The 24,667-nt window shown below is 47.4% G+C and overlaps 2 protein-coding genes across 8 annotated transcripts in view; one reads left to right on the plus strand and one right to left on the minus strand.

Annotated features, from left to right (window-relative positions):
• DDX11 (DEAD/H-box helicase 11) overlaps positions 1-13,706 on the plus strand; it is a 33,735-nt gene extending 20,029 nt beyond the window's left edge. For 5 of the 6 annotated variants that reach the window (XM_082240475.1, XM_082240473.1, XM_082240474.1 and 2 more), the window contains exons 16-27: positions 90-210; positions 793-927; positions 1,346-1,458; positions 5,891-5,963; positions 7,190-7,293; positions 7,650-7,799; positions 8,973-9,041; positions 9,201-9,301; positions 10,048-10,132; positions 11,227-11,302; positions 11,749-11,903; positions 13,555-13,706. In XM_082240475.1, the coding sequence (XP_082096601.1) occupies positions 90-210; positions 793-927; positions 1,346-1,458; positions 5,891-5,963; positions 7,190-7,293; positions 7,650-7,799; positions 8,973-9,041; positions 9,201-9,301; positions 10,048-10,132; positions 11,227-11,302; positions 11,749-11,903; positions 13,555-13,602 (1,230 nt within the window). In that variant the 3' untranslated portion in view covers positions 13,603-13,706. The other variant, XM_082240478.1, reaches the window with a different exon arrangement.
• A 1,617-nt stretch (positions 13,707-15,323) lies between these two features.
• Positions 15,324-24,667, minus strand: part of WASHC1 (WASH complex subunit 1) — a 68,491-nt gene continuing 59,147 nt past the window's right edge. For both annotated transcript variants that reach the window (XM_082240566.1, XM_082240565.1), the window contains exons 6-11: positions 23,621-23,756; positions 22,623-22,827; positions 21,382-21,528; positions 20,493-20,651; positions 17,907-17,975; positions 15,324-16,112 (exon numbers count right to left, since the gene is read on the minus strand). In XM_082240566.1, coding sequence (XP_082096692.1) covers positions 15,961-16,112; positions 17,907-17,975; positions 20,493-20,651; positions 21,382-21,528; positions 22,623-22,827; positions 23,621-23,756 — 868 coding nt within the window. In that variant the 3' untranslated portion in view covers positions 15,324-15,960. The remainder of the gene's footprint in view (positions 16,113-17,906; positions 17,976-20,492; positions 20,652-21,381; positions 21,529-22,622; positions 22,828-23,620; positions 23,757-24,667) is intronic.

Raw genomic sequence — 24,667 nt, forward strand, 5'->3', positions numbered from 1 at the left:
AGACTTTGCAGCAAAGGTCCCTGAGCGTAGAACCAGTTGTTATGGGCAATACCTTAATACTACTTCTAATCCTTCTACATTTTTGGCAGCTCTTTGGCTTTATCGAAAGGTACGGGGCTTCTGGAGCTCTGAAAACTCGGAAAGAAGACCAGAAGATATCGGGCTTGCAGAATTTCCTGCAAACCTTGAACAAGAGGCAAGAGAAGGAAGGTGGGCTCAGGGGTTGAGTTGTGAAATGGGCTAGAAAAGGCAGAACCAATTATAATGGTTGCCAGTGCAGTGATTTCGTAACCCCATGGGGATGCTGGTGTATCCTCTGCCTGTGTGTGCTGCCCTTCCTCTCAGTGGAATCAGAGGACCCACATGTATTCTTTTACATGTATGGGTTTGCTCGCTCTGTGGGGCCTTTTCAAGCATGCAAGAGCTTCAGGTCCATGTGGACCAGGGTGTGTCCGTTCACTCCACCCTGGGGAGCAAGTTAATTTACTGAAGCTGTTTCCTGAATGCCGTTTCTTCATTTAGGGGGAAACAGCTTGAATTTTTTCCTTCTTTCCAAAATAAATTAAGTTTTGATGGGGGCTGTGGGCATTTTTACACAGGGCGCTTAGACCACGAGCAGAAAACCTGCACTGGCAAGAGTTTCATCAGTTTCTCTGCTTGATCTCATTAACAATTTTCAGATGTGGTATGAATGAAAATGGTCTTCTGAGCTTGTTACCCTCCTAGCTGCCGAGCATCCCCTGGCTTTGTGGCACGAAGTTCACCATCTGAGGTTGCTCTTTTGGTCTGCAGGGACTCAACACAGCTCCCCTGGAGAGGATGAGGATGAGCAGCCAAAAATGGCATCTCCCCTGATGCACATTGAGGGGTTCCTGGCTGCGCTCACAAACGCAAACCAAGATGGAAGAGTCATCCTCACCCGGCAAGGTACGGGGCAAGTTGACGGGCGTACATTATTTAACTAACTAAAACTGCAGTTGCTGGTATAGATTGAGGCCTGGGCCACAAGGATTGAAAAGCCTCTTGCTTCTGTGAGAAGCCACTCTCTCCTTCAGAGAATCGTCCCCCCCAGTTTAGTTCAAAGCAGCCTGAAAATCTGCAAGGATCTGTTTTCTTGGAGCCAGAAGTTGGACAGGAAAACCAACAGTGCTCTTCTGGTACAGGCAGCAATGGTGCTGTCAAACCCCAACCCCCATGCTCTCAAAATGTATCTTTAGGCGAAATTACAGTGTTGGGTAGATGGATGGCCCACTGTCAGGGATGCTTTAGCTGAGATTCCTGCATTGCTGGGGATTGGAGTAGATGGTTCTTGGGGTCCCTTCCAATTCTGTGATTCCTTTTCCAGGCACTTTAGCTCAGAGCAGCCTCAAGTTTCTTCTTCTGAATCCGGCGGTGCACTTTGCCCAGGTGCTGAAGGAGTGTCGGGCCGTGGTCATTGCCGGAGGCACCATGCAACCGGTGAGAGACATTTCTTGACATCTCTAGACTTTTTTTTTTAATGCTATTTATTAAGATTTCATAGAAAAACAATAACTTCAGAATTTAAACATAAAATACAAAAGCCAGTAAAGATAACAAAAATAGAAAAGATACAAAACAAAACACCTATAGAATACACAATAAAAAAACAGTTTACAAGATAGAAAAAGAACAAAAAAAAACAAGGAACCCAAAAAAGTAAAAAAGATTAGTCTTTTCTTATCTTATCTTTCATTCACTAGTTTCTTGACCTCCTCACAACTCCCTTTTTGTATTCCAGTTCAGATATTTAGTTCAGAAAATCCTTACCCTCTATCACTTAACCTTACTCAACATCTTAACCTATATTAACAATACATTTTCCCTCATTATCAGTCTATATTTACATATTCTTATTAATCTTTTTACCAACACCGCTTATTTTCCATCCAACGTCCGTTTAACATTCATAAATTTTACAGTATTTCTGTAAATAGTCTTTAAACTTTTTCCAATCTTCTTCCACCAACTCCTCTCCCTGGTCTCGGATGACATCTCTAGACTTTTGTTTGGTCTGAATAGCGGTTGCTTACAAGCAGGCAGTGGTAGAAGGGGCTACATGCTGTCTTTAGGAAGCTGTGAACTCACACTGAAGGTTAACCAACGAACTTGCACTGCTTTTTATCCTAGTTGCAGAATTTGGAGCAGGAAGTATTGTAACCTTGGCGATAGATGGGACCCATCAATCACCATGAACATAAAGGGGGGGGGGGGAAGGCTCACATAATGCGCTTCCAGAATGCCCACCGTTGGGTAACAATTTTATGTCTGGTTTTTTCTCTCCTACCATGTTATCAAAGGATCAGGAAAATCTGAATTAAATAAGCGTTGGAGGGGGAGTGTAGGTTTCCCTTTGGATGACAACAATATGTGGGTGGTGTCAAACACTTGCACAACTGGAGGCCCCCAAATCCACTTTAAACTGGTGGTGTACACAACCTAAGCAAATCCTCCATAACCTTTATGGAGCAGGCCCTTGCTGGCAAAAGAACAGAATCTGCTAGGTTTATAAGGTGTCTCCTTGAGTCTTTGGCTCACATTATTATTATTATTATTATTATTATTATTATTATTATTATTATTATTATTATTTATTAGCTTGACATTCAAGCCTGTGCTTCTTTGCCCTATTTCTTCAGGCTGCCTCCTGCTTTTGATAAGTCCTGGATCCTTAGCCTCTTGTGTTTGACCTTCAAGCGGTGATCTTGCCAGGAGGGGTCATTTCAGAAAAATCAGGAATTTCAGTAACACCATGGTGGCAGGACCAGTCTCTGCCAGGCTTTTTGCATCTGAGCCCCAACTGCTGGCAGGGTATAAGTGGAGCTGCAGAATATAGGGGGTGGGGAAAGGAGTAACCCGTGGGTGGATAGCTAACTAGCAATCCCAGTTGGAAGGGGGCTGTGCTTGTTTCAGAAGTCAGGGAGGAATGTTTTTGTTAATTCTGCTTTCCTGCTTAAGGTGTGTGCGTACACACACACACACACACGAGACCCCAAATTCAATCCCTGGCATCTCCACCTAGGGCTGGGAATGTTCACGGTCTGAAACCCTGTAGAGCTGCTGTCACTCAGTGGGCACAATGCTGAGGTAGATGAACCCAGGGGTCTCATCTGGTCTAAGTCAGCTTCATATGGTCATATAACTAGGTATGGAAATTGTTGGTATGGATTTCTTTACAGCCCCATAGCTCTAAGCTGTACCATACGAGGCCAGTACAAGCCTCTTAACTGGGGAAGAGGGAGGAGGATGGGCTTTGACAACGCATAGCTCAGGTGGTAGAGCATGAGACATTGTGGGTTCGAGCCCCCCGTTGGGCAAGGTTACAATACTTCCTGCTCCAAATTCTGCAGCTAGGATAAAAACAGTGCAACTTCATTGGTTCATGATTATGGAGCTGCGCTGGCTGCCAGTGCTCTGTCTCCAAGGCCTTAACATTGGTTTATAAAACCCAAAGCAACTTGGGTTCTGTGTACTGTGAGGGAGGACTGCAGCTGAGTTGTAGAGCATCTCTGCATGTGGAAGGCTCCAGGTTCAGTCCCCGGCATCTCTGAAACCCTGGAGAGCTGCTGCCAGTCAGTGTAGACAGTACTAAGCTAGATGGACCAATTGCTTGACTCGGTATAAGGCAGCTTCCTATGTACTTAAAAAGGCCACCTTATTCCCTTGACCACTGCACAATCTTCGTATTCAGCTGTCCATGACGAGAAGTTGTGCATGGAGTGTGGCGTCATGGAGACTGTGGAACTCTCTGCCTCATGAAATCAAGCTGGCACCATCTGCTGTGAGCTTTAGGTGCCAACTATAAAAAGCTTAGTTACTTCAAACCTTCTTAAGAAAAAAAGATGCATTTGTTTTACAAAACCTTGTTAGATGGTCCATTTTGTCCTTGCTGTTTTCTTGAATACATCTTGCTTCAGTTTTTTATTTTTTAGGATGTTTCGCTTTTAACCGAGATCTGATAGTGTTCTCCTTGCAGTGCAGCAATTAAACAGTTATCACATTTGCAAAGCTAAGCTGGGTTTGGTATGGTTTCAAACTGGATGGGGTTCTGCACTTTTCTGCATTGCAGGGGGTTTGGCTAGATGACCCCAGGGGTCCCTTCCAACTCTAATGGTTCTGTGTTTGCAATATAGTAAAGGTAAAGGGACCCCTGACCATTAGGTCCAGTCGTGGCCGACTCCGGGGTTGCAGCGCTCATCTCGCTTTACTGGCCGAGGGAGCCGGCGTACAGCTTCCGGGTCATGTGGCCAGCATGACTAAGCCGCTTCTGGCGAACCAGAGCAGCACACGCAAACACCGTTTACCTTCCCGCCGGAGCGGTACCTATTTATCTACTTGCACTTTGACGTGCTTTCGAACTGCTAGGTTGGCAGGAGCTGGGACCGAACAACGGGAGCTCACCCCGTCACGGGGATTTGAATTGCCAACCTTCTGATCGACAAGTCCTAGGCTCTGTAGTTTAACCCACAGCACCACCCGCGTCCCTATGTTTGCAATATAGAAAGGAATAAAATAAACAAAATCTGACGATGTGATGAAGGAGCCACTTGGTGGCAGTACTGTACTTCATTTCCTAGCATGGCCAGTGGGACTGAGGGAGACAGAGTTGCTTGCACCATCTGGAAAAGCAAGTCAGATGGGACAGAAATAAGAGAAATGGTCAGAGTATGAACTGTATTCCTGAAATATGGGGCGGGGCACAATGGTCTTGTGGCCATTTACTCTTCTGGATGCAGCCTAATAATTACACCAACCTTGTGGTGCAAATGCCCCTTTGGTCTTCCACATGTGGCACACAACTGGTTGGTGTCGCAGTTCAGTTGCGATGTTGACAACCTGCTGGTGTACAGCCAGCCTTAAAAGGATAGTTTGCAAATCTGGGTTTGTCTTTCCACGCAGGCATTATCTGAAGGACTTTTCACTGGGGGTTTCTGAATGTTATTTTTGAACGTTACTTACTTTAGGCTGCCTTTCTGAACAAAGTCTGTTCAGTGCATTTATAGAGCATAAAATCGAGATAATACAACATTAATACTTTAAAACTTTTTTTAAAGTTCCAAAAAATTCAAAGTAAGCAGCAACAGTTTAAAACATAGTGGAGCCCAGAAAAAAATAAATAAGAAAAGACCACACACCAGAGTGATAAATTTATTAGAAAGTTGCTCTCTTACTCGTGTGCTCTGGAGATGCAATGGAAAGAGTTGGGCCTGCTCTTTGTTTTGCTTATTTATTTTATTAGGTGCATTTATAACCCACCTTTCATTTTAGCAGATTCCCAGGGCAGATGACAAGATACAGATTCAATAAAATTGCAGAAAAACAGCTATAAATCATAGAAGCTAGTTTGATAGCAGCTAAAGTCACAGGGCAGGCTGGCAACCACAGCTGAATATTACTACAGTGCACCACTGAAATATTTGCCTTGTGGGTGAAAGAGATTCTGGGAGGTTCTGTAGGCATCTCAGAAACAGGGAGGCGATATGCTGAGAGGGTTGGTTCAGTCTCTTGAATGGCTTCTTCCCGTGGTGCAATGGGTCAGTGCGTCTGACTGGACCATAGTTTGCTAAGGGAGCTCATTCCTTGCACGCAGGACACCCAGGTCCAGTTCTTGCAATTTACACTTAAAAAGATCTCAACTAGCAGAGCTCTTTAGAGCTGCTGCCAGACAGAGTAGACAATACTGGGCTCTATGGACAAGTAGCATGAACTGGTATATATACAGCATCTTCCTACACAGGTAGCAGGATTTGGTTTCTGCGTAGGAGGACTTTGGCCCATGTGCTCTGCCCTTGATTTTGGCCAAGGTCACCCATCTAGCCCTGCCTGCTGCTTGAGCCTTCCTATTTTTTTATGAAAGCCTTGTGACTTGCAGGTGGCCGATTTCCGGGAGCAACTGCTTGTCTGCGCTGGTGTCGGTGCCGACAGGATCGAGGAGTTCTCCTGCGGTGAGCCTCGGAGACAGGGAAGGGAAAGGAGTGCTTTTAAAATTACTATTATCCAGCAAATTGCAGTGGGCAGATGGACCCTGCCTGCCTGTTGCTATGGCACTGTGTGTAGCAAAACGTTCCCTGCTCCATCCTTGCCTGCCGAAATGCTGCAGCTCAGTGGCCTCCCACCTCCAGCACCACTTTACACGGGGAATCCCTGGCAGCATCCATACTGGTGAATGCAGCTGTACTTGCAATAAGCTGAAAGCAGAAGGGCCAGAACTGCTGTCTCCCTCCCTCCACTTTAAAAACCCAAGATGGAAAATGCAACTATGGCTGCAAATTCCAGTGAATCAACTAGGGCTTTCTGCCATATAAACATGACTGTGTAGGACAGGGACATCAGGGACAGGGACGAAACACTGCTCCCATTCAAGGTTCCAGCCAGCCATGCCTGCTTCCAGCAGACTCCAATCCATGCCCCCAAGTCAGTTGTCATTCCTTGCCCACTGAGAATTTGTCTGCATTGGAGTGTTGAGTGAGTGTGTGTGTGTGTGTGTGTGTGTGTGTGGTGTCCACTTAGGCTTTCTCTCTCTCTTTTTGTACTTCTCAAACCTTGGGGTTTCCCTAAGCATTCCTACCTCCCCCAGTTTTGTTTGTGGGTGGTGCCCTTTTGGATTCACACTTGGGTAATCGAATTTGCTATTAGCATATGATAGTTAAGAGCCAAATGATCTTTCTCTCCTGCTTGCCAGTAGGAGTGATTCAGGGCATTGTTTCAAGGACCTGTTTCTTTAGGAGGAGAGAATCTTGAAGGCGTGGGTGTCGCCATGGAAATATGCCTGTTTACAGATCTCCAGGCTGAGAAGAAATGTCACGAAATCAGCAGTCAGCGTGGCTCATGCCAGTCCCCAGACAGAATCAGTGCTTGCTATGAGAATCCACGGCTACTTGTGTTATGCACATCCCACCTTGCTTCCCGTGTCACCCCTTCAGTTGTGACTTTCAAGCGTTCAGTCAGGGAGTAAGGAATCCTTGCTCCGATTAAATTACACCTTGTGTTTTTAGTGGCTCTCTTTAAGGTGACTCTGCCACACAATTTGCTTGACCACTGAAATCTGATGGTGGCCTCCGTGGGTCCAGAGGTGGGCTGGGGTACGGCTTTGCTTCCAAGCGGCTATGAATAGGGATGGCTGTTCAGCTTCGCTGCCTCTCATTCCTTCTGCCTGCTCATACGTTGTCAGGTCACGTGATTCCCCCAGACAACATTTTACCCATCATCCTCTGCAGTGGCCCATCCAACCAGCAGCTGGAATTCACCTATGAGAAGCGAGGCCTGCCTCAGATGGTCAGTATCCGTCCCATTACTTTGACTGTTCAAGATATGTCGCTTCATGTTTTGAGCTTGCTGGGGGAGAGGCAACCGGCCTTGCTGGATCAGACCAGGCACCCATCAAGCCCAGCCTTCTCTTATCACAGCAGCTGTTTGGATGTAGCAAAACTTGCTCCATTTTGATAGCCTTTCCAGAACTGGCAGTGCGTTCTGTACAAAATAATAAGCCGCTGCTGGGACAAATGGGGTGGAGGAGAGGAGGGTAGCGGGTGGGGCTTGGGGGCTGGCCCCTTCCTCCGGGCCTAATATACAGGCAGTGGCTTCTGAATCCGGTGCCCTAAAGATTGTGGTGGCTTCTTTTCTCTCTTTAGATGGCTGAGGTGGGGCGGATCCTTTGCAACCTGTGCAACGTCGTCCCTGGGGGCGTGGTGTGCTTCTTCCCCTCTTACGAGTACGAGAAGCAGGTTTATACGCATTGGGAGAAGACCGGGGTGCTTACCCAGCTGGCCTCTAAAAAGAAGGTAATTGCTCAGCCTGGTGCTGCTGGTGCTTTTAAGCGGAAGCCATTCGTTCCGGAATCAAACCATTATTGGCTGATTACAGTCCTCTGCTCTGTTTTTTGTTCCCTCTCCTTGAGTTGTTCCCGCTGCCTGCACAGTGAAGCAGAGAGGATGTTTGTTTATATGTCCAATTCCCCTCCACCCCCCCCAAATAATGAATAAGCAATACTTGCTGGGCGACTGATTGGTGTACTTGGGTCTAAATTAGATTAAGCGCTGCTCCATGCTTTCTCAAAGCGCAGCAAGCTTGGCTCTTTGGCAGCGGAGGCAGACAAGAGCCCAGAGATGAGGGCCATTTGAAATTTATTTTGCAAATCGAAAATTAAGCTTCTGTAACCTGGAGAGCTAAATCCTGAGAGTTCATTGTGAGCACAACAAATCATGAGCAAACAGGACATATGGCATTGCATAATAAAAACCCATTCAGTTGTGTGTATGTGTGATTCTCAATTTGTGTCCTCTTCCTCCAAGGAGCAACCATTCAACCTCATAACCAGGTTGCCCAGGACCTACTTGAGGAGCATCACAGTCAATTGGGGATTTGAACCTTAGTTTCCTACTGACAAAATCTGTGTTTTTAATTAAAAATAAATAAAAGCAAAGCCAAGAGCCTCTTGCTGTGATGGTGCAGGTGCTACACAGGTCTGAAGGGGGTTATTCTGGTACTAAGTCTTTTGTCGTCTTCCTCCATGTTTCCTGCTATGATGCTGCCTGAGCTGGGAATGCCAAAGGAGCAGTTAATTCTCAGTGGGGAAGCTGAGGCCTCCATATTGGGTCAGATTCACCTGATTCTTGTCTAATCTGTAGTGAATTTAGAAACAGCTGCTGGAATATTTTGGAGCAAGGTTGAGTTGTATTTGCTACTGCCTGGAGGTGTAATGTTGCTACACTTACTGAATTGAAATTCTGGGGTGGGGTTTTTTGTTTTTTTGTATTCTGTTAAGTTTGCTTGCTTTTATGAAATTGTTCTTGCAGTGGTTGATCCTGTGATGTGTTGCTTGTGTTAAGCAACTTTCAGCGTGATTTTTGTGTGCAGAAAGACAACATGCAGCTAAACTGATGACGACGATGTGCTTTGGGCAAGTTCAGCATCTCTCTCCATCAGCTGAAATGTTTTCTGCGTTTTTTAAACAGATATTTCAGGAGCCAAAGCGAGCGAACCAGGTGGAGCAGGTGTTGGCTGAATATGCCAAGAGCATCAAGGTGAGAGCCAAGGGGTTGGCAGGCTGCTAAGGTACTTAGTGGGAAAAGGCAATGCCCTTGCATCAGCTAAGCTGAACTCTGCTGCTTTGGCCCAGAGGTGCGCTCCTTTCCCAGCTTTTAACCACCCACCCCCTGGGGGCGGGGCTTTCTTTTATGCAGCGTTGCAGCCAATCAGGAGGCCCCATGACAGGAGCGCTGCTGTTCTCTGTCGTTGGTGGGAAAATGAGCGAAGGAATCAATTTTTCCGATGACCTGGGAAGGTAAATGACTGGCTTGTGATCAGAGATGTGGGAAACGTCCCGTCCCCCATTAACCCTTTCTCTCCAGTGCAGTTCTGCAGCTGAAATAAATACTTTCTTCTAGTTCAAGTTTTTGATTTTGGCAGTGAGGTAGAGGGGGCAAAGGAACTGTTTTACTGTGGGGTTTTTCCCCCTTTTTTTGCTGGAAGCTGCCCAGAATGGCCAGGGCAGCCCAGTCAGATGGGTGACATATAAATAATAAAATTATTAAATGCATAGACTGGAGACTAGCAGCCTCTGGATGTTGGAAGTACTTCCTTAAGCGATGATTTGCCTTTAGCATTTCCTCTTAAGGCTCTGTCCTACCCCACTGTTACTTAGAGGACTAAAATCGGTTTCAGAAATTGAATTGAGCTAGAAGTGCTCCTCGCAGAGGGACAGGTTTGCACAGGGAGCAAACTTACGCTAGATTAAACCTTCTTCTGCGACACACATCCCCGCCCCCCAGGGCAAAAAACGGTTGCCCAAATTATTTGAAAGTTCCTGAGCTCTTATGCATGATTCCAGGGGGAGGAAAACTGTCTTGTATCTAATGTACTTGCTCCACAATCCTATTAATGCAATGTTAGGATGAAACATGGCCTCTTTGACATTTTCCTGCTAAAAGGGGCATTGCAGTATTATTACAAAAGCTAACAAAATACCTGTGGTTGGTGGGTGTCTGTCTTTCTCTCTTGCCTTTGCCTTCCCCCCCCCCCCATTCCTAGGTGTGTGATCATGGTGGGCATGCCTTACCCCAACATCAAGTCGCCAGAACTTCAAGAGAAAATGGCATACCTTGACAAGACTATGGTAACTGTCCACCCCTTTCCACTCTTGCTGGATCTGCTTTGCAATGCGCAAAGCAGTGTAGGGACACACTTGCATTATGGAGATCTCTTTTCATAGCCATGTACCTTTTTGCTGTTCTTGGGAAAGAGCTACTCCCCCCCCCCAATTGGCCACCCAAATTAGAAAGTTAATGTTGCTCCTTTGAAAGCCAAAGTGCTTAAACACACACACACACACACACACACACACACACACACACACACTTCATTCATCTTATGTGAGAGAGGCTTGTAATGATTCCCCCTTCTTACATGAGGTTAACAGCTTGGTCCTTGTAATGGAATTTAACTACTGCAGTATCAAATTAGTGGCTGGTAACAGAGGCTCATAGCATCAGGCAGAACAGCGCTTGGGGCTTCTTCATGGGGAGCTCATAAGGCAGCCTCAGCTGAAAACTTTATTACATCTGAGGTGAGGGGGAAACTGTGCACAGTTCCTTAGGTGGCTGATCCATCGCTCCTTGATACTGTGACATGATTCGCTCGTTGTGCATGAGCCATGCATGTTGTTTTAATTGCCCTTAATGTCCCTGTGCGTGGAGAGCACTGGCTGTTTATTGGCTTGGGAATGAGCTGGTGCTGCTGCTTTCATGATGTAAGGTTTTTTTTGGGGGGGTTGTTCTTTGGTAAATCAGGCAGGATGTGTGTTTGTACCTCAAGCGGCACATTCCCTGCTCAGTTCCTGGGACACCTCTTATTTTTGCTTCTTATGCAGGGCCCAAATCAAGATGGAATCTCAGGCTTTGAAATTCATTTGTCGTTACCTTATTCTAAAGCTAAACACCTAGACAGGTGTTTCCCCATTATTTAGGATAGCTCCCTACTGTGTACTTTTGACTCCTCCTTTTACCCTTTCTTCAAGCCCAGCTCCAGCTAGTACTGGATATGCAACCTGACTTGACTGGCAGGCCAAAATGTAGTTCAAGTCCTTGCTACTTTCATGCCTGCTCTGGTGCTGCCCTCTGCATTGAGGGTGGGTAGCCAGGAAGGCTCTTGACTCTGGGGATACTTTGCTCATTCTTACCTTCCTCTGTCATCTTGGTTTCCCTCCTCCAGCCAAAAACCGCAGGCCAGGCACCAGGCAGAACTCTGATTGAGAACTTGTGCATGAAAGCGGTCAACCAGTCAATAGGTAAGTGCAGAAATTCGCAAGTGGGTTTTGATGTTCTCCAACAGAGCACTGATGGTGGCTTCCTGTGGGCTGGCAGAGTTTAGAAGCAGCTATTTCTGATGCATGTAGCCTGAACCTCAAGCAGTGAAAGCAACAGGAACAAAAGTACCAACTTGTCAATATTTTTGCGCAGTCCTCAAGCTGCCATCCTCCAGCCTTGTTAATAGCCACATGCCTAGCTGTTCATGGTGAGAGAGAATCTCCCCATAGCAGTAACTGGGCAAGGAAGCTTTTGTAAGCCAGAAGAGGAACTGTTTTTCCCCCCCATGCAGGTGTTATACGTGGGGGGGGGGAGAGGACAGTAATTCTGTGAACATGTGTAAGGTTGCCTTAGTGCATCACGTTGGCTGCTCCTGCTGTAATAAGTTGACAGTTGAGTGATTTGTGTGTGTGGCTTCTCTTAACAGGGAGAGCAATTCGCCATCAGAAGGACTTTGCCAGCATTGTGCTCTTAGATCACAGGTATGCCCGCCCAGCTATTTTCAACAAACTACCTCAGTGGATCAAGAGCAGGACTCAGACCAAACCTGTCTTTGGGCCAGCCTTTGCAGCACTAAGAAAGGTGAGTGCTAATGCCAGGCTCTGCTTATTCCCACAAAACACACACACACACACACACACACACACACACACACACTGCATGGAATGAGAATCTTGGCTTTGGTAAGATACCATGGCCTGCAATGGAGGTGGTTTATGAGGATGTGTGAAACACCAGCTCACCGACATCATCACATGCCTGCCTTCTTTCTTAAATCTCGTTAGACATAAAATTTATGGAAATTTCGAAGCTATTGGAAGGGGGAAAATACTTTTTCCTCCAGTTTTCCCCCATGTCATTTTATTTCTTGATTTGGTGTATTTCCAAGCATAGATCAGGTTCCCTCTCCCCACACGCTGCAGAAAACGGAAGCGTGTAAGAAAGCAAGAGGAGTTGGAGGCTGTATTGAGCAAAGCTCTTGCCACCATGTTGCAGGAGGGATGTGCTTGGCAGAATTCCAGGCTGCATTCCTTGGCCTTGTTGTCCAGTCAAATGCAGACGTGGTGTTATAATCGCTTACGTTTTTGTCTTTTGAATTTTTGATCCAACATATTTGCAGCATTATGAATTGGATGGCAACAATATTAACATTGCTCAGTTCTTTCTCCCACTCCCAAGTTTTTTGAGGCCTAGTTAAGAGGGCAGAGGGACGCGGGTGGCGCTGTGGGCTAAAGCCTCAGCGCCTAGGGCTTGCCGATCGAAAGGTCGGCGGTTCGAATCCCCAAGGCGGGGTGCGCTCCCGCTGCTCGGTCCCAGCGCCTGCCAACCTAGCAGTTCGAAAGCACCCCCGGGTGCAAGTAGATAAATAGGTACCGCTTACCAGCGGGAAGTAGATAAATAGGTACCGCTTACCAGCGGGAAGGTAAACGGCGTTCCGTGTGCTGCGCTGGCTCGCCAGATGCAGCTTTGTCACGCTGGCCACGTGACCCGGAAGTGTCTCCGGACAGCGCTGGCCCCCGGCCAATAGATGTGAGATGGGCGCACAAACCCCAGAGTCTGCCAAGACTGGCCCGTTCGGGCAGGGGTACCTTTACCTTTACCTTTAAGAGGGCAGAAACATGCACCGGCTGTGCCATTGAGAGGGCCACAAGCAAAGAAGGCACTGAGTCCTTCTCCCTTCTCTTGTGACAATGGCAGTGCCCTCCGAGAGGCAGATATACATCTTGCGCTTACATTTGAGAGTATACAACTTGGTGCTCCCTTGTCCTTGGTGTACGGGTTTTGTAATGATACTGTACATAGTTTTACGAAGAAGTCTTCCTGTTAAGAGTTTCAGAAATCATTTTAGGAGACTAAATATATTAACACCTGGTCTATTTCATAATCCTTTTTTCCCTTCAATTTTTTTGAGGGGAAAAACAAAAAAAAAAAGGCTTGGAAAAAGCCCCCCCCCCCCGAGTTTTTCCATTCCCCCTAGGCTGTTACCTCTCTACATCCAGTCCATGGGGGTGGCCCTGCCTAGCAGCTTCCTCCTGTGTCGCCTCAATGTTGGCATTGTAGACCTCGGTGGGAGAAATGGTGGGGGCACAACTTGGCACTAGTTAGTTCTGCCTCCCCCCTCCCCAGTTCCAGCAGGTGCTTAAGCCTGCTTATGGCTCGGCTGTTGAGATTGTGCTCCTTGTTGCTTCTGGTGGTTCCATGCCTGATGTAATTTCCATTTTCTGTTCTGCAGTTTCATGTGGAGAAGAGATCAAGTTGTGAGTCTTCACCCTTCAGATAACGGAAATGCTTGCAGCTGCCTCGTCCCTCTGTGTGAGTGCCTTCAGTGTTTGTTTATGTCAGTATTGTTTTTGAATTTCTCAATAGCTAAAGCATTCTTTCAAACTTCATGCTCAAGGAGTTTTGTGTTGCCAAGCCTTTAAGGCATGTTGCACTAGGAGTTCAGGTTACAGAAACCCTGTGGGAGGAGAGGGGTACTCTTCTATTTGTGCTAGACAAGAGGTGCTCTGTTCCTGAGGGTAAGGGAGCAGCTGCATCCCTTGTGATGTATCCCTTGTTCATTAGTTCCTCCCCTTGCATATTTGCACCAGTGGTGGTTTTGCCCCCCCCCTCTTGTCATCTCTATAGATAAGGGCTGCCATGCGTCTGGATTTTCCCAGACGTTACAGGGATTTTCATTAGTGGAACTGAGGCACTTTGTCCTGGACCCATAGCTGTCAACGTTTCCCTTTTTTAAAGGGAAATTCCCTTACTCGGAATAGGATTCCTCACAAGGAAAGGGACAAGTTGACAGCTATGCCTGCATCTCAGACAAGTCAATGGAAAAATCGTGTTTTTGGTTTTTTTAGAACTGGCTCAGATGGGAGGGAGAGAAAACCCAAGCAGAGGTTTTGGAGAATTGTAGAGGTCTGTTTTAAATATGCTTTAAAGCGCGAGAAGCCAAAGCTTCTTTCCCCTTCCCCTCTGCTCGAATGTGACCAACTACAAAGTGAAAGAGAGCGAACGTGTGTCAGGAGGACACTGACTGGGGTCACTTCAGCTTTTGAAGCTGTAAGCCTGGCTGATGAGAAGTTTAAACTGAATAAATCCTTTCAGCAAAGGGAGTGCTAAGCTTTCAGCTTGCTTATCTGAACTTTAAGCAAAAAAGTTCCTGTTGTCAGAGCAACAGCCACAGGACTGGTGAAGAAGACAAGCTGTGTTTAGGGGGGGAGAAGGAAGAGAGTGCGATCCCTTTTTTCCCTTTTAAAGCCTCAGGAAAGAAGGCACAGATCTTGCATGCATGCAAGAACTAAAGAACGGAAGGCTTCGTTAAACCACTTGCTCCTTACAGCCCTCCATGCATTAAAACCGGGACCCACCTTTTACAGTTCCTAAAGTATTATATAAATGGGAGACCATAGCCATTTGATAGCTATGAACTCCCGGCCAATTATACGTCCCTGTTAAAGATGCACCCAGCCGTTAAGTGCTCCCCAGAGCAACTAGAAAGAGCTTCCACTGCCTTAACCTAATGTGACCATAAGCAAATGTAATCTTTCGTCCACAGATAATAGAGGGTAAGGAGAAAGGGGAGATGTAGATTTACCTCCTGTATATGATGATCTCCTATTGTTTGGGGGCAGAGAAGAGAAAACTGGAGAATGAGTTTTTTATACAGTCATACCTCGGGTTGAAGTAGCTTCAGCATAAGTATTTCTGGGTTGCGCGCTGCAGTGACCCAGAAGTAACAGAGCGTGTAACTTCCGGGTTTTGCTGCTTGTGCATACGGCCAAAATGACCGTATGCGCAGAAGCGGCGAATCGCGACCCACAGGCGTGGGTTGCATTCACTTCTGGATGCGAACAGGGCTCCAGAACGGATTCCGTTCGCATCCAGAGGTACCACTGTACTAGTGTAATTAAGCTTCTCCTGTGGCCATTCAAATGAGGCAAGGCGTATGTGTATCTGTCCCAAAAAGCTTAGTGGTGCTGGCTGTAAAAAAAAAGTGGCATTACCCCTGTCTTCCTGGGTATCAGATTTTTAATTCTGTCTTTTACATTCTGCACTGAAGATACATAGCAGAAAACAAATCAGCAGTTAACTTGCATTTGACTTAAAAATCAGTATTCCATTGCATTGACAGGTCAGGGTGCTGCTTCCTTGCACAGCCGACTACATAGAAAAGTGGGCTGAGAGAGAAAATAAAAAACCTCTCCCAGTCCTTATGCACCCTTTAAAGCCCATATCACTCCCCCCTGCAGGCCTCAGACCAAGGAGGGAAATGTTTTTTTGCTGACCAGAACGGCCTTGATGATGCTCTTTCATGCAGCCCATCCCATTGCAGGGGCAGCTCTTCTCAGAAGTAGAGAAAATAACCTGACTTTGGTCTTCTGAGCATGAGCAGCAGGTCCTGCAGAGAGGGCAACTTGAGATGGTTCACACAGCTGGGCAGAAGCAGCAGCTGTCCATCAATAAGCATACTTGGCAAGAGTTAGAAACAAGCCAGAACGGGGAAAGACAAACATACGATCTCTCGATGAGACCAGTGTGTCCCTGACCAGAGGTTGCCTCTCTCTTACTGAAGCGCTTTCTTCAGCCCAGCAGCCGTCCCAGGTTAACAGAATGGAAGTGAACTCACAACAAAGTCCCAAAAGCAGATCTAGGACTCCCAGTCATCTTCATCCTCTTCGCCAGCTGGCTGCTGGGGTGGCGGCAGAGGGGGGATTGTATCAGAGATGCGGCCGAAGGCGCCCGCTGGCACGTTGGGGGTGTTGCTGTCTCCTCCAGCTGCAGGCCCTTTGCCCGAGATGCCTGCATTGGGAGGAAAGGAAAGCACACGGTGCATGAAGGCAGCCGGTGAGCTAGAGGGCAAGGGAAGCAAACTAGCAAAGCAAACAAAAGCAGAGTGAACCGGGAAGCTGCTTGTCGAATCTGGTGCCAGTCCCAGGAAAGGAAGGCTTAAGGCAGGGACAGAGAACCAAGCTGCTTTTGCACTACAGCTGCCCCCTGTCCCAGCCAGCATAGCCAGTTGTCAGGGGTGATGGGAGAGAGAAATTCCTCATTACGGGCTTAATGGGAGGAGAATGCCTCATAGTCCTCAGAGAACACCATGGTCAGGCCTGGGCCTAATTCTGTAGCAAGTGTTTTGTCTTGCCACTGCTCATGTTCCCTTCTCGGGAACTCAAGAACAACAGTAGCCTGCAGCATTTGGGACTTTAGAGAAAAGTATTATGCAGGGCATGGAGAAAGTGGATACAGAAGATTTTCTCTTTCTCTTTATCTAACACTAGAACTTGTGGACATCCAACAAGGCTGAATGTTGGAATAACTTAGGACAGGTAAAAGCTTTAAAAGAGGATTTTGGACAAATTCATGGAGGAGGAGGAGGGCTGTCAGGGTGGAGGCAGTAATTTGTCTGCGTACCCGTAAACCACGGGAAGGGCAGAGAGCTTTTGTGCTCATGTTCTGCTTGCTGCTTTCCTAGAGGCATCTGGTTGGCCACTGAGAGCAGGATGCTGGACTAATGGGCCATTGGCCTGATCCAGCAGGCTCTTATGTACAGCCATCACAGCCAAGTCAGCCAAAAGCAATCCGGTGTTGCATCTTCCCTGCTATTTTGCTGCACATGGATTTTCAGACTGTTGCAGTGAGTTTCACATTAAGAAACACAGTTGGAGCCTGTTTCACTTGGTAGGGGGCTACAGATCTTGCTCCCAGATGTAACAGGTCTGGGAGCAAACTGAATCGTTGTGGTGGGGAGGCAAGAGAAGAGTCCTGCTGTTGCAGTGCTCCCACTACAGAAGTCTTCTAGTTGTGCTTGATTTGGCAAACCCTGCCAATCTTTTGGGAGTGACATTAATACCTTTCTAGTACAGATGAAACTTAGAGAGGGCATGAATATTCATAGTAGGGTTGGGTGCATCTGGTTTGAACAGGTCAGCCCCAATTTAAGCGAAAAGGAGCCATCCATTGAGCACTGCTCCACTCAAGCTGGGCTTGCCCCTTGCCACCCCTGCTGCCATGCCCTCCCTGCGCCTTTCCCCCACCCAAAAGGGCCTTAAAACCCTGGGGAAGGAGGAAGAGTTAACAAGCAGCAGAGGGCAAGAAGAGCAGCTTAGCTGGGATATCTGAGTGTTCATATCCAACACTTGAGAAACCTCTTGACATTATCTGAGTGACTGATTAGTTTGGAACACTTTGAGAATCCAAATTCATTTTGACAGGGGCAAAAAATACCTCCTAACAGCAAGCCACCCGGTTGACAGAACAGAGCAGCAGGTAATTCTGCTAGTAGGCATGAGACCCTCCCTCTGGACAGGAGGGTGCAAAAGTCCCATCTAGTCCAGCATTTCCCACAGTGGCCTGGGACGTCGAGTGCACCTGACTTCCCCCCCGATGGGGAATCTCTCTCTCACACACACAACTGATTTTGAAGGTTTGAAAAAAGTACTGGGGGGAATCTAAATCTACATAATGTTTAACTTGGCTCTGAACCTCTTGATCAGCTGCAAGAAGAAAGCCATACTTTCTGCCATCAGGAGGCTCCCTAACTTTTTGCCTTGCTAGAAACCTGCAGAGGGAACAGTTTGATGCATCTTAACGTACCTTTGCGTCGGAGGACCAGTTTGTTGAAGAGATCTGACATGAGGTCTCCACCCTGCCCTGTGGCTCTCACTGGGGGGACGGGGGACAAAACCACAAATACAAAATCAGACAGACAATAACGGAATGCAGAAAGTAGCAGAAGTCTGCTGGCAAATTATTTTTATATATATATATATATATATATATATATATATATATATATATATATATATATGCTTTCGTAGATTTTCACGGGTACAGGAATGCAGGTTTTGGTGTCTTCGGGTGTCTTCCCGTGTAAGAGTCGGGGTGTCTGGGCGACGTTTCGACGAGGTCTCACTCGTCATCTTCAGGCTGGTGCTTTCGGCTTCTTGTTACTGGAACAGAGCAGAATCTGGTGTTTGAGTTTCTATAAATACTGTTGAGGGGTGTGGTGTATAGCCTCCAACGTTCTGGGCAGAGAGGAAGTTCCTAGATTAGTGTGCCTTTTCTTCTTTTGTTCCTTAATTACTTGAGGGATATCTTGAGTGATTTCATGAGTGATATTCTGAATACCACTGGGTGGGTCATTAAGTGTAGATTAGTTGCTAAAGCTTTCGTGTCTTGACCTCTTGAGCTTGTGAAGAGTTTTTCTGAGAAGATGGCTGTGCTGCATTTAGTTGTGCTCTGGCTTGGCTTCGTGTATAGGGGCGAGCTGTGATTTTGTGCCTTGTGCCAGCCAGATCTGTGTAGGGATTGCAGGGGGGTGCAGCATCCGGAGGTGCCACTATAGTTTGGCTACTGGATGGAGTCTGTAATATGTCTGTGGAGAGGGTCTGGGTTTGGGTCTGGTGTGGTTGATTGGTGACGGCGTTCTGTGTGCCTCTGGTTCTGGTGTCGGTTTTTGTGGGGAGGGCTAATTTCCAGATGTCTGGCAGGCGGGACGTGTCGTCACGCTTGTTCATGTTGTGAGGGTGTTTCTCTATCTCGATGGCTTCCATGATTATTCTCTTGTGGTGATGTTCCAAACAAACAAACAGACGAATAAATGCACGTATCGCAGAACACAAGAATGCCGTCAAAAAAGAAGAAAAAACTTCCTCTCTTTTCCAACACATGAAAGAAACAGGACACGAAATTAATTTTGCAGATTCCAAATTACTCTTTAACATGGAACATCACCACAAGAGAATAATCATGGAAGCCATTGAGATAGAGAAACACCCTCACAACATGAACAAGCGTGACGACACGTCCCGCCTGCCAGACATCTGGAAATTAGCCCTCCCCACAAAAACCGACACCAGAACCAGAGGCACACAGAACGCCGTCACCAATCAACCACACCAGACCCAAACCCAGACCCTCTCCACAGACATATTACAGACTCCATCCAGTAGCCAAACTATAGTGGCACCTCCGGATGCTGCACCCCCCTGCAATCCCTACACAGATCTGGCTGGCACAAGGCACAAAATCACAGCTCGCCCCTATACACGAAGCCAAGCCAGAGCACAACTAAATGCAGCACAGCCATCTTCTCAGAAAAACTCTTCACAAGCTCAAGAGGTCAAGACACGAAAGCTTTAGCAACTAATCTACACTTAATGACCCACCCAGTGGTATTCAGAATATCACTCATGAAATCACTCAAGATATCCCTCAAGTAATTAAGGAACAAAAGAAGAAAAGGCACACTAATCTAGGAACTTCCTCTCTGCCCAGAACGTTGGAGGCTATACACCACACCCCTCAACAGTATTTATAGAAACTCAAACACCAGATTCTGCTCTGTTCCAGTAACAAGAAGCCGAAAGCACCAGCCTGAAGATGACGAGTGAGACCTCGTCGAAACGTCGCCCAGACACCCCGACTCTTACACGGGAAGACACCCGAAGACACCAAAACCTGCATATATATATATATATATATATATATATATATATATATATATAAAATTATATAGCACTTGACAGACTTCATTTTTAAAAAGACAATGGGAAACCTGGTGGGATTGTTCTACCTGCACCGCTCTGAAAGTCGATAGCAATACTTGCATACAATACATGGGCAGGGCTATGAGTGTGTTGCAGTGCCAAAGGAGCACAGAAACCAGGTCCAGAGCTTTCCTTTTAAAAAGCAACAAGGTTCTAGCTCTCATGGCTGGGCAGAAGGGGACAAAGCCTAGCATTAGTTGACTCAAACCCCCTTGTGCTTGTCTCCCTGCCACCTGCCCTACCAGACCAAATGGGCCCTATTAGCACCACACAGTTTATTTGAAACAAGCCTAAGGAAATGCAAGGCTGTGATGTAGCCCAAGCAGAGAGTGCAGAGGGCTTAGAAAAAGGCTAAGCCACGTTTTTAAGAGGCCACTTCCTCTAACCTGCCTCCTTGGTTCTCAGTATGAGAATGCTTCCCGTAATAACCTTTCTAACCAGCAGCCAAGTCATTCCTAAGGAAACGCAGTAATGTAGTCTTGCAGTTGGAGGTTAAATGTGGTCAGTAAATACAGGGCCCAGTCTGCTGGAGGAGGCACCTTAGGCTCTGCCATGTTTGATCCCATTTGACACAACCCATTGGTTCTGACTGGCGGGGGGGGGGGGACAGAACGGGGAGAGCAGCCAGCACCTTGTTCTTGCTCCTTCTGCTTCTTCTTTTCCAGCTTCCGCTCTTTGACGCTGCGGAGGTTTGCCTTCCCAATGCCGCCAGCCTGGCGGATGGACTCCAGCAGAGTGGCCCTGCCGCTCGACGGGTTCACAACCTCCTTTGGCGCCCCCTGAACAGCAGCTGCAGAGAGGGAGAGAAATGGGCTCTTCAAAAGACCCACAGTGTGGTCCCCAGCAGGGACTGCATGCCTGATTTGGCTTTGGGACCAGTCCAAAAGGATGCGGCAAGATGCCTTGCTAAAGAGCTCTGCTGTTTTTGCCCTGGGAGCCTCGTGTCGTGGCTTCCTGGGCATCATATGTTAAACCACTCCACTCCCTCCCTCAAGGTCCCCCTGCTCTCTAGGTGCCAATCCCAGGGGAGGGACCAAGGGACCAAGCTCAAGAAAATCTCCTTTAAAGGAGAGGTCAAGCCAACTACAAATTTAACAAATGCTGGTGTAGTGGCTAGAGAGACTGAGCTGCAAAGCAGGAAGTCCTCAGTCCAACTCTCACCCCAGCCCTGAATTTGCTAAGTGGACTTAGGCAGGCCACTGTCAACCTCAGCTCCTCCCCACTCCCTCTGCACCCCAAATCTGTCATATGGGGGACAGTAATGAGCAGGGGTGTGGAACCTGTGGCCCACCAGATGTTGCTAGGCTCCAACTCCCATCAACTGCAGCCAGCATGGCTCAGTGGTCAGAGATGATGGGAGTCGAGGTCTAGCAATATTCTTCCACCTGCAGGGCTGCAGGTTAGCCACCCCTGTTGTAAGAATTACAATTAGATTGTGCAGATTCATGAACACGTGAAAGGGCTATACAACTGCATTACAATTCAATCTTCCAAATAACCCAGAAGCGTGCCAGCCTTACCTGATGCTGCTGCACTGCTCTCTTTGCTCCCTTGAGACTTGGACAGAGGTGGGGCCTGAGGAGGGGGTGGGGGAGGTGGGGCACTCGCAGGGGGTGGGGGTGGAGGTGGGGGAGGAGGCGGTGGTGGGGGTGCATCCTCCTGAAGATCTGAAAGAGGGACAACGGAATAAAGATTAACAAAATGAAAGGGGAGTGCAAACGCAAGCCCTCTTCCTGCAACACTAGTCCTCCCCCCTAGATGGAGGCTGCTGAGGCTGTGGCCCTTTAGCTCTTACTGAACTACAGCTCCCATTGCTCCTGACCATTGGCCGTGCTAGCTGGAGTCAATAGAAGGGAGTCGCCAACATCTGGAGCACCACAAGTTTCCCAACCCTGTCCTGGATGCGCCTGAGTTTTCAGTTCTGCAGGCCTTTAAGAGAGCCAGCGTGGTGTAGTGGTTAAGAGCGGTAGTCACGTAATCTGGGAAACCAGGTTCGTGTCTCCGCTCCTCCACATGCAGCTGCTGGGTGACCTTGGGCCAGTCACACTTCTGTGAAGTCTCTCAGCCCCACTCACCTCACAGAGTGTCTGTTGTGGGGGAGGAAGGGAAAGGAGAATGTTAGCCGCTTTGAGACTCCTGAAGGGGAGTGAAAGGTGGGATATCAAATCCAAACTCTTCTTCTTCTTCAATTAGTTGTACCCCCATGTTTCAAGAAAAAATACAATTATCACACAGACGGGGGGCGGAATGCAATAGTAATAAGTCACAGAAGGAAATTGTCTGACCCCTCTGCAACCAAATCAGACACTGTCACAACCCCAAACCTCCTAAGAAACAGGACCACCATACAAGTCAGCCCCAAATCACTATTCCCCAATGTTCACCAGAACCATTAAACTAAATCAAGGGTGTTCTGGGTCTAATTCTTTACATCAGGAGCAGGGATCAAGGGTCATGAGCTAACATCGGTATGCTCTCTCCTTCCACCTACATTTCAGAAACAAACAACAAATAATGTAGAAAGTTAGCAGGCCTTGCATAGGATTCTACTTAAGGCAAGAAGAGCCTGCCGCATCACCCAATGGCCATTCTCACAGTGGCCAGCTAGATGCCTGTGGGAAGCCTGCAAGCAGGACCTCCGCACTAGAGAACTTGCCCCTCTTGCAGTTTCCAGCAGCTGGTATTCAGAAGCATTGCTGCCCGTGACTGTGAGAGTACAGCCATCTTGGCTGGTTAATGGCAAAAAAAGGAGGAGGAATACCTTGCCGGAAGGGCTCTGCTGTCTCGGTGCTGAAGGTGGGGAGATCCAGTACAACGGGACCAGGAGCAGAAGGCGCAATGCCAGGCCCAAGGTCAGCACTGTACATGAGGTCAGCAGCAATGCCAGGGAGGTCGGGCAGATAGGAAGGCACATCTATCTCGGGCACCTGCCCTAGATCGGGCACGTAGAAGTAATTTTCAGCCACCTGGAATATACACAAAAAGTGAGACTATTAGTTGTGGTTAACAGCAAGACACACACACACAACCAAGCAGGACAACCAGGAGGAACATGGGGAGAAACAGCAACCAGAGCCTCCCTCTTCTCAGAACCTGGAGAAATATGCCATGGTATGATAAACTGGTGTTTCTTTTTTTAATGTACATGCTACTGGCCCTCGCCGGTTTCTTGGCAAGCTCACGGTGACCTTTCTCTGAAATCAAATGTGAGGTAGTTAAGAGCTAACAACAGGCCTCTCAGAAAGGTGTGGGGAGGCAACGGATCTCTTTCAGAGGACACCCTCATCACCAACACTTGGATCCCAGCCCTGGGAAGACGGGCAATTTGGAATCTCTTCACCTGCACCAAAAAAGACCACCTTCCCCTCTGTGAACCTCCCCAGACCCCGAGAGAAGTCCTCTGAGGTCCTCCTCTGCATGCCACATCTGAGGGAGGTGTGGAGAGTCATGACAGAATGGGATGTCTCTCCAGCAGCCTCCTGCAACTTATGGCATGCTTTCCCCAGAAAGCTCTGCCTGGCACCAACCTGGTCATTTCAGCATCAGGCAAATGCATTTTTTTCATTCCTGGGCAGCATCAGTGATAACAACAGTACTGTTAAATCTGTTTTTAATAATTTTTGTGTGATTTAATCACTGCAATATTATTCTACGGTGGTTATAAATCGCTTTGGGACATTCAGAGTGGGAAGCAACGCACACATTTAAGAAACCTAAACCTTTCCTGGCTCCTCAACCTCACACCCCAGAATGTCTCACCTGCTGATCCAGCTGTCCTCTCTTGGTGATGGAGAGCGGGGCATCAAAGAGCTTCTCTTCTGTCTCTGTCGCTAGAGCCACATGGGTCTTGGTTACCGCTCCAGCCAGAGGATCAAGGAAAACATACTTCTTGTAACTGGCCACAAAGAAGGGGGGGGGGAGGAAGAATCACATTAGTCCATCTCAACCAGAGCACAGCAGACTCACGCAGGCAGGAATGTGGGGCCAGACTAAAATGAAAATGAGTTCCTGCTCCAATTATCAGGATTTCACCTTCTTGCAGACTCCACAGAGAGCCAAGAAATGCTGCCACAAGCCTGAACCTGCACAGATCTCCCTCAAAGCAACACAACAGACAGCAGCTCTACCAGCGATTTATTGTAGGATAACAAAACTTATTTGAAAAATTTAAAAAAAGAATTTCAAAAACTAACCTTGAAGAGTCAGACAACAGCAGCTCCCAAGTCAGAGGAAGATTTGAAACATATCTGTATCTTTACTTCCTTAAATTTTGTTCCTGCTCTCTAGCCAGATCATCATTGCTCCCATTTTGCTGATGAAAAACTAAGGTTAAAAGATTCTACCTTGCCCAGGGAAACCGCAGCAGACAAACGTCTAAAATCCTGCTCACATTTAATTCACTGGGCCACAAAACTGCATAACATTGCACCAGCTAGGGCCCAAGTCAAGGGCAAGTATTCTTCCACAGGCATAGAGCAGGAACTGAGATCTAAGGGTACCATAAAGGGGAACGTGAAAGAGCAGGGACACATCTATCAACCTGTTGACATTTCTCCTGCTCAAACCTGCCCCTCCCTTTTCATTTCTTACTTTTTATACTGTTGTCCAGGGCAAATCCACTGCCCCAAGAACACACCTCTTTCAAGTGCACACGCAGCTGGTGCTTCAGAATGTTATAAGCACAATTATTTATGAGAAGACAAAAAAAGAAAAAAAGGGGGGGGGAGGAACAGGAAGATGGTGGGTGGGAAGGAGGGAGGAGAATCTGCATAATAGGAAGAGGCTGGGAAGGAAACCAGGCTTCAG

Source organism: Podarcis vaucheri (genome assembly GCF_965113315.1).
Source record: "Podarcis vaucheri genome assembly, chromosome: 10".
Taxonomy (NCBI): Eukaryota; Metazoa; Chordata; class Lepidosauria; order Squamata; family Lacertidae; genus Podarcis; species Podarcis vaucheri.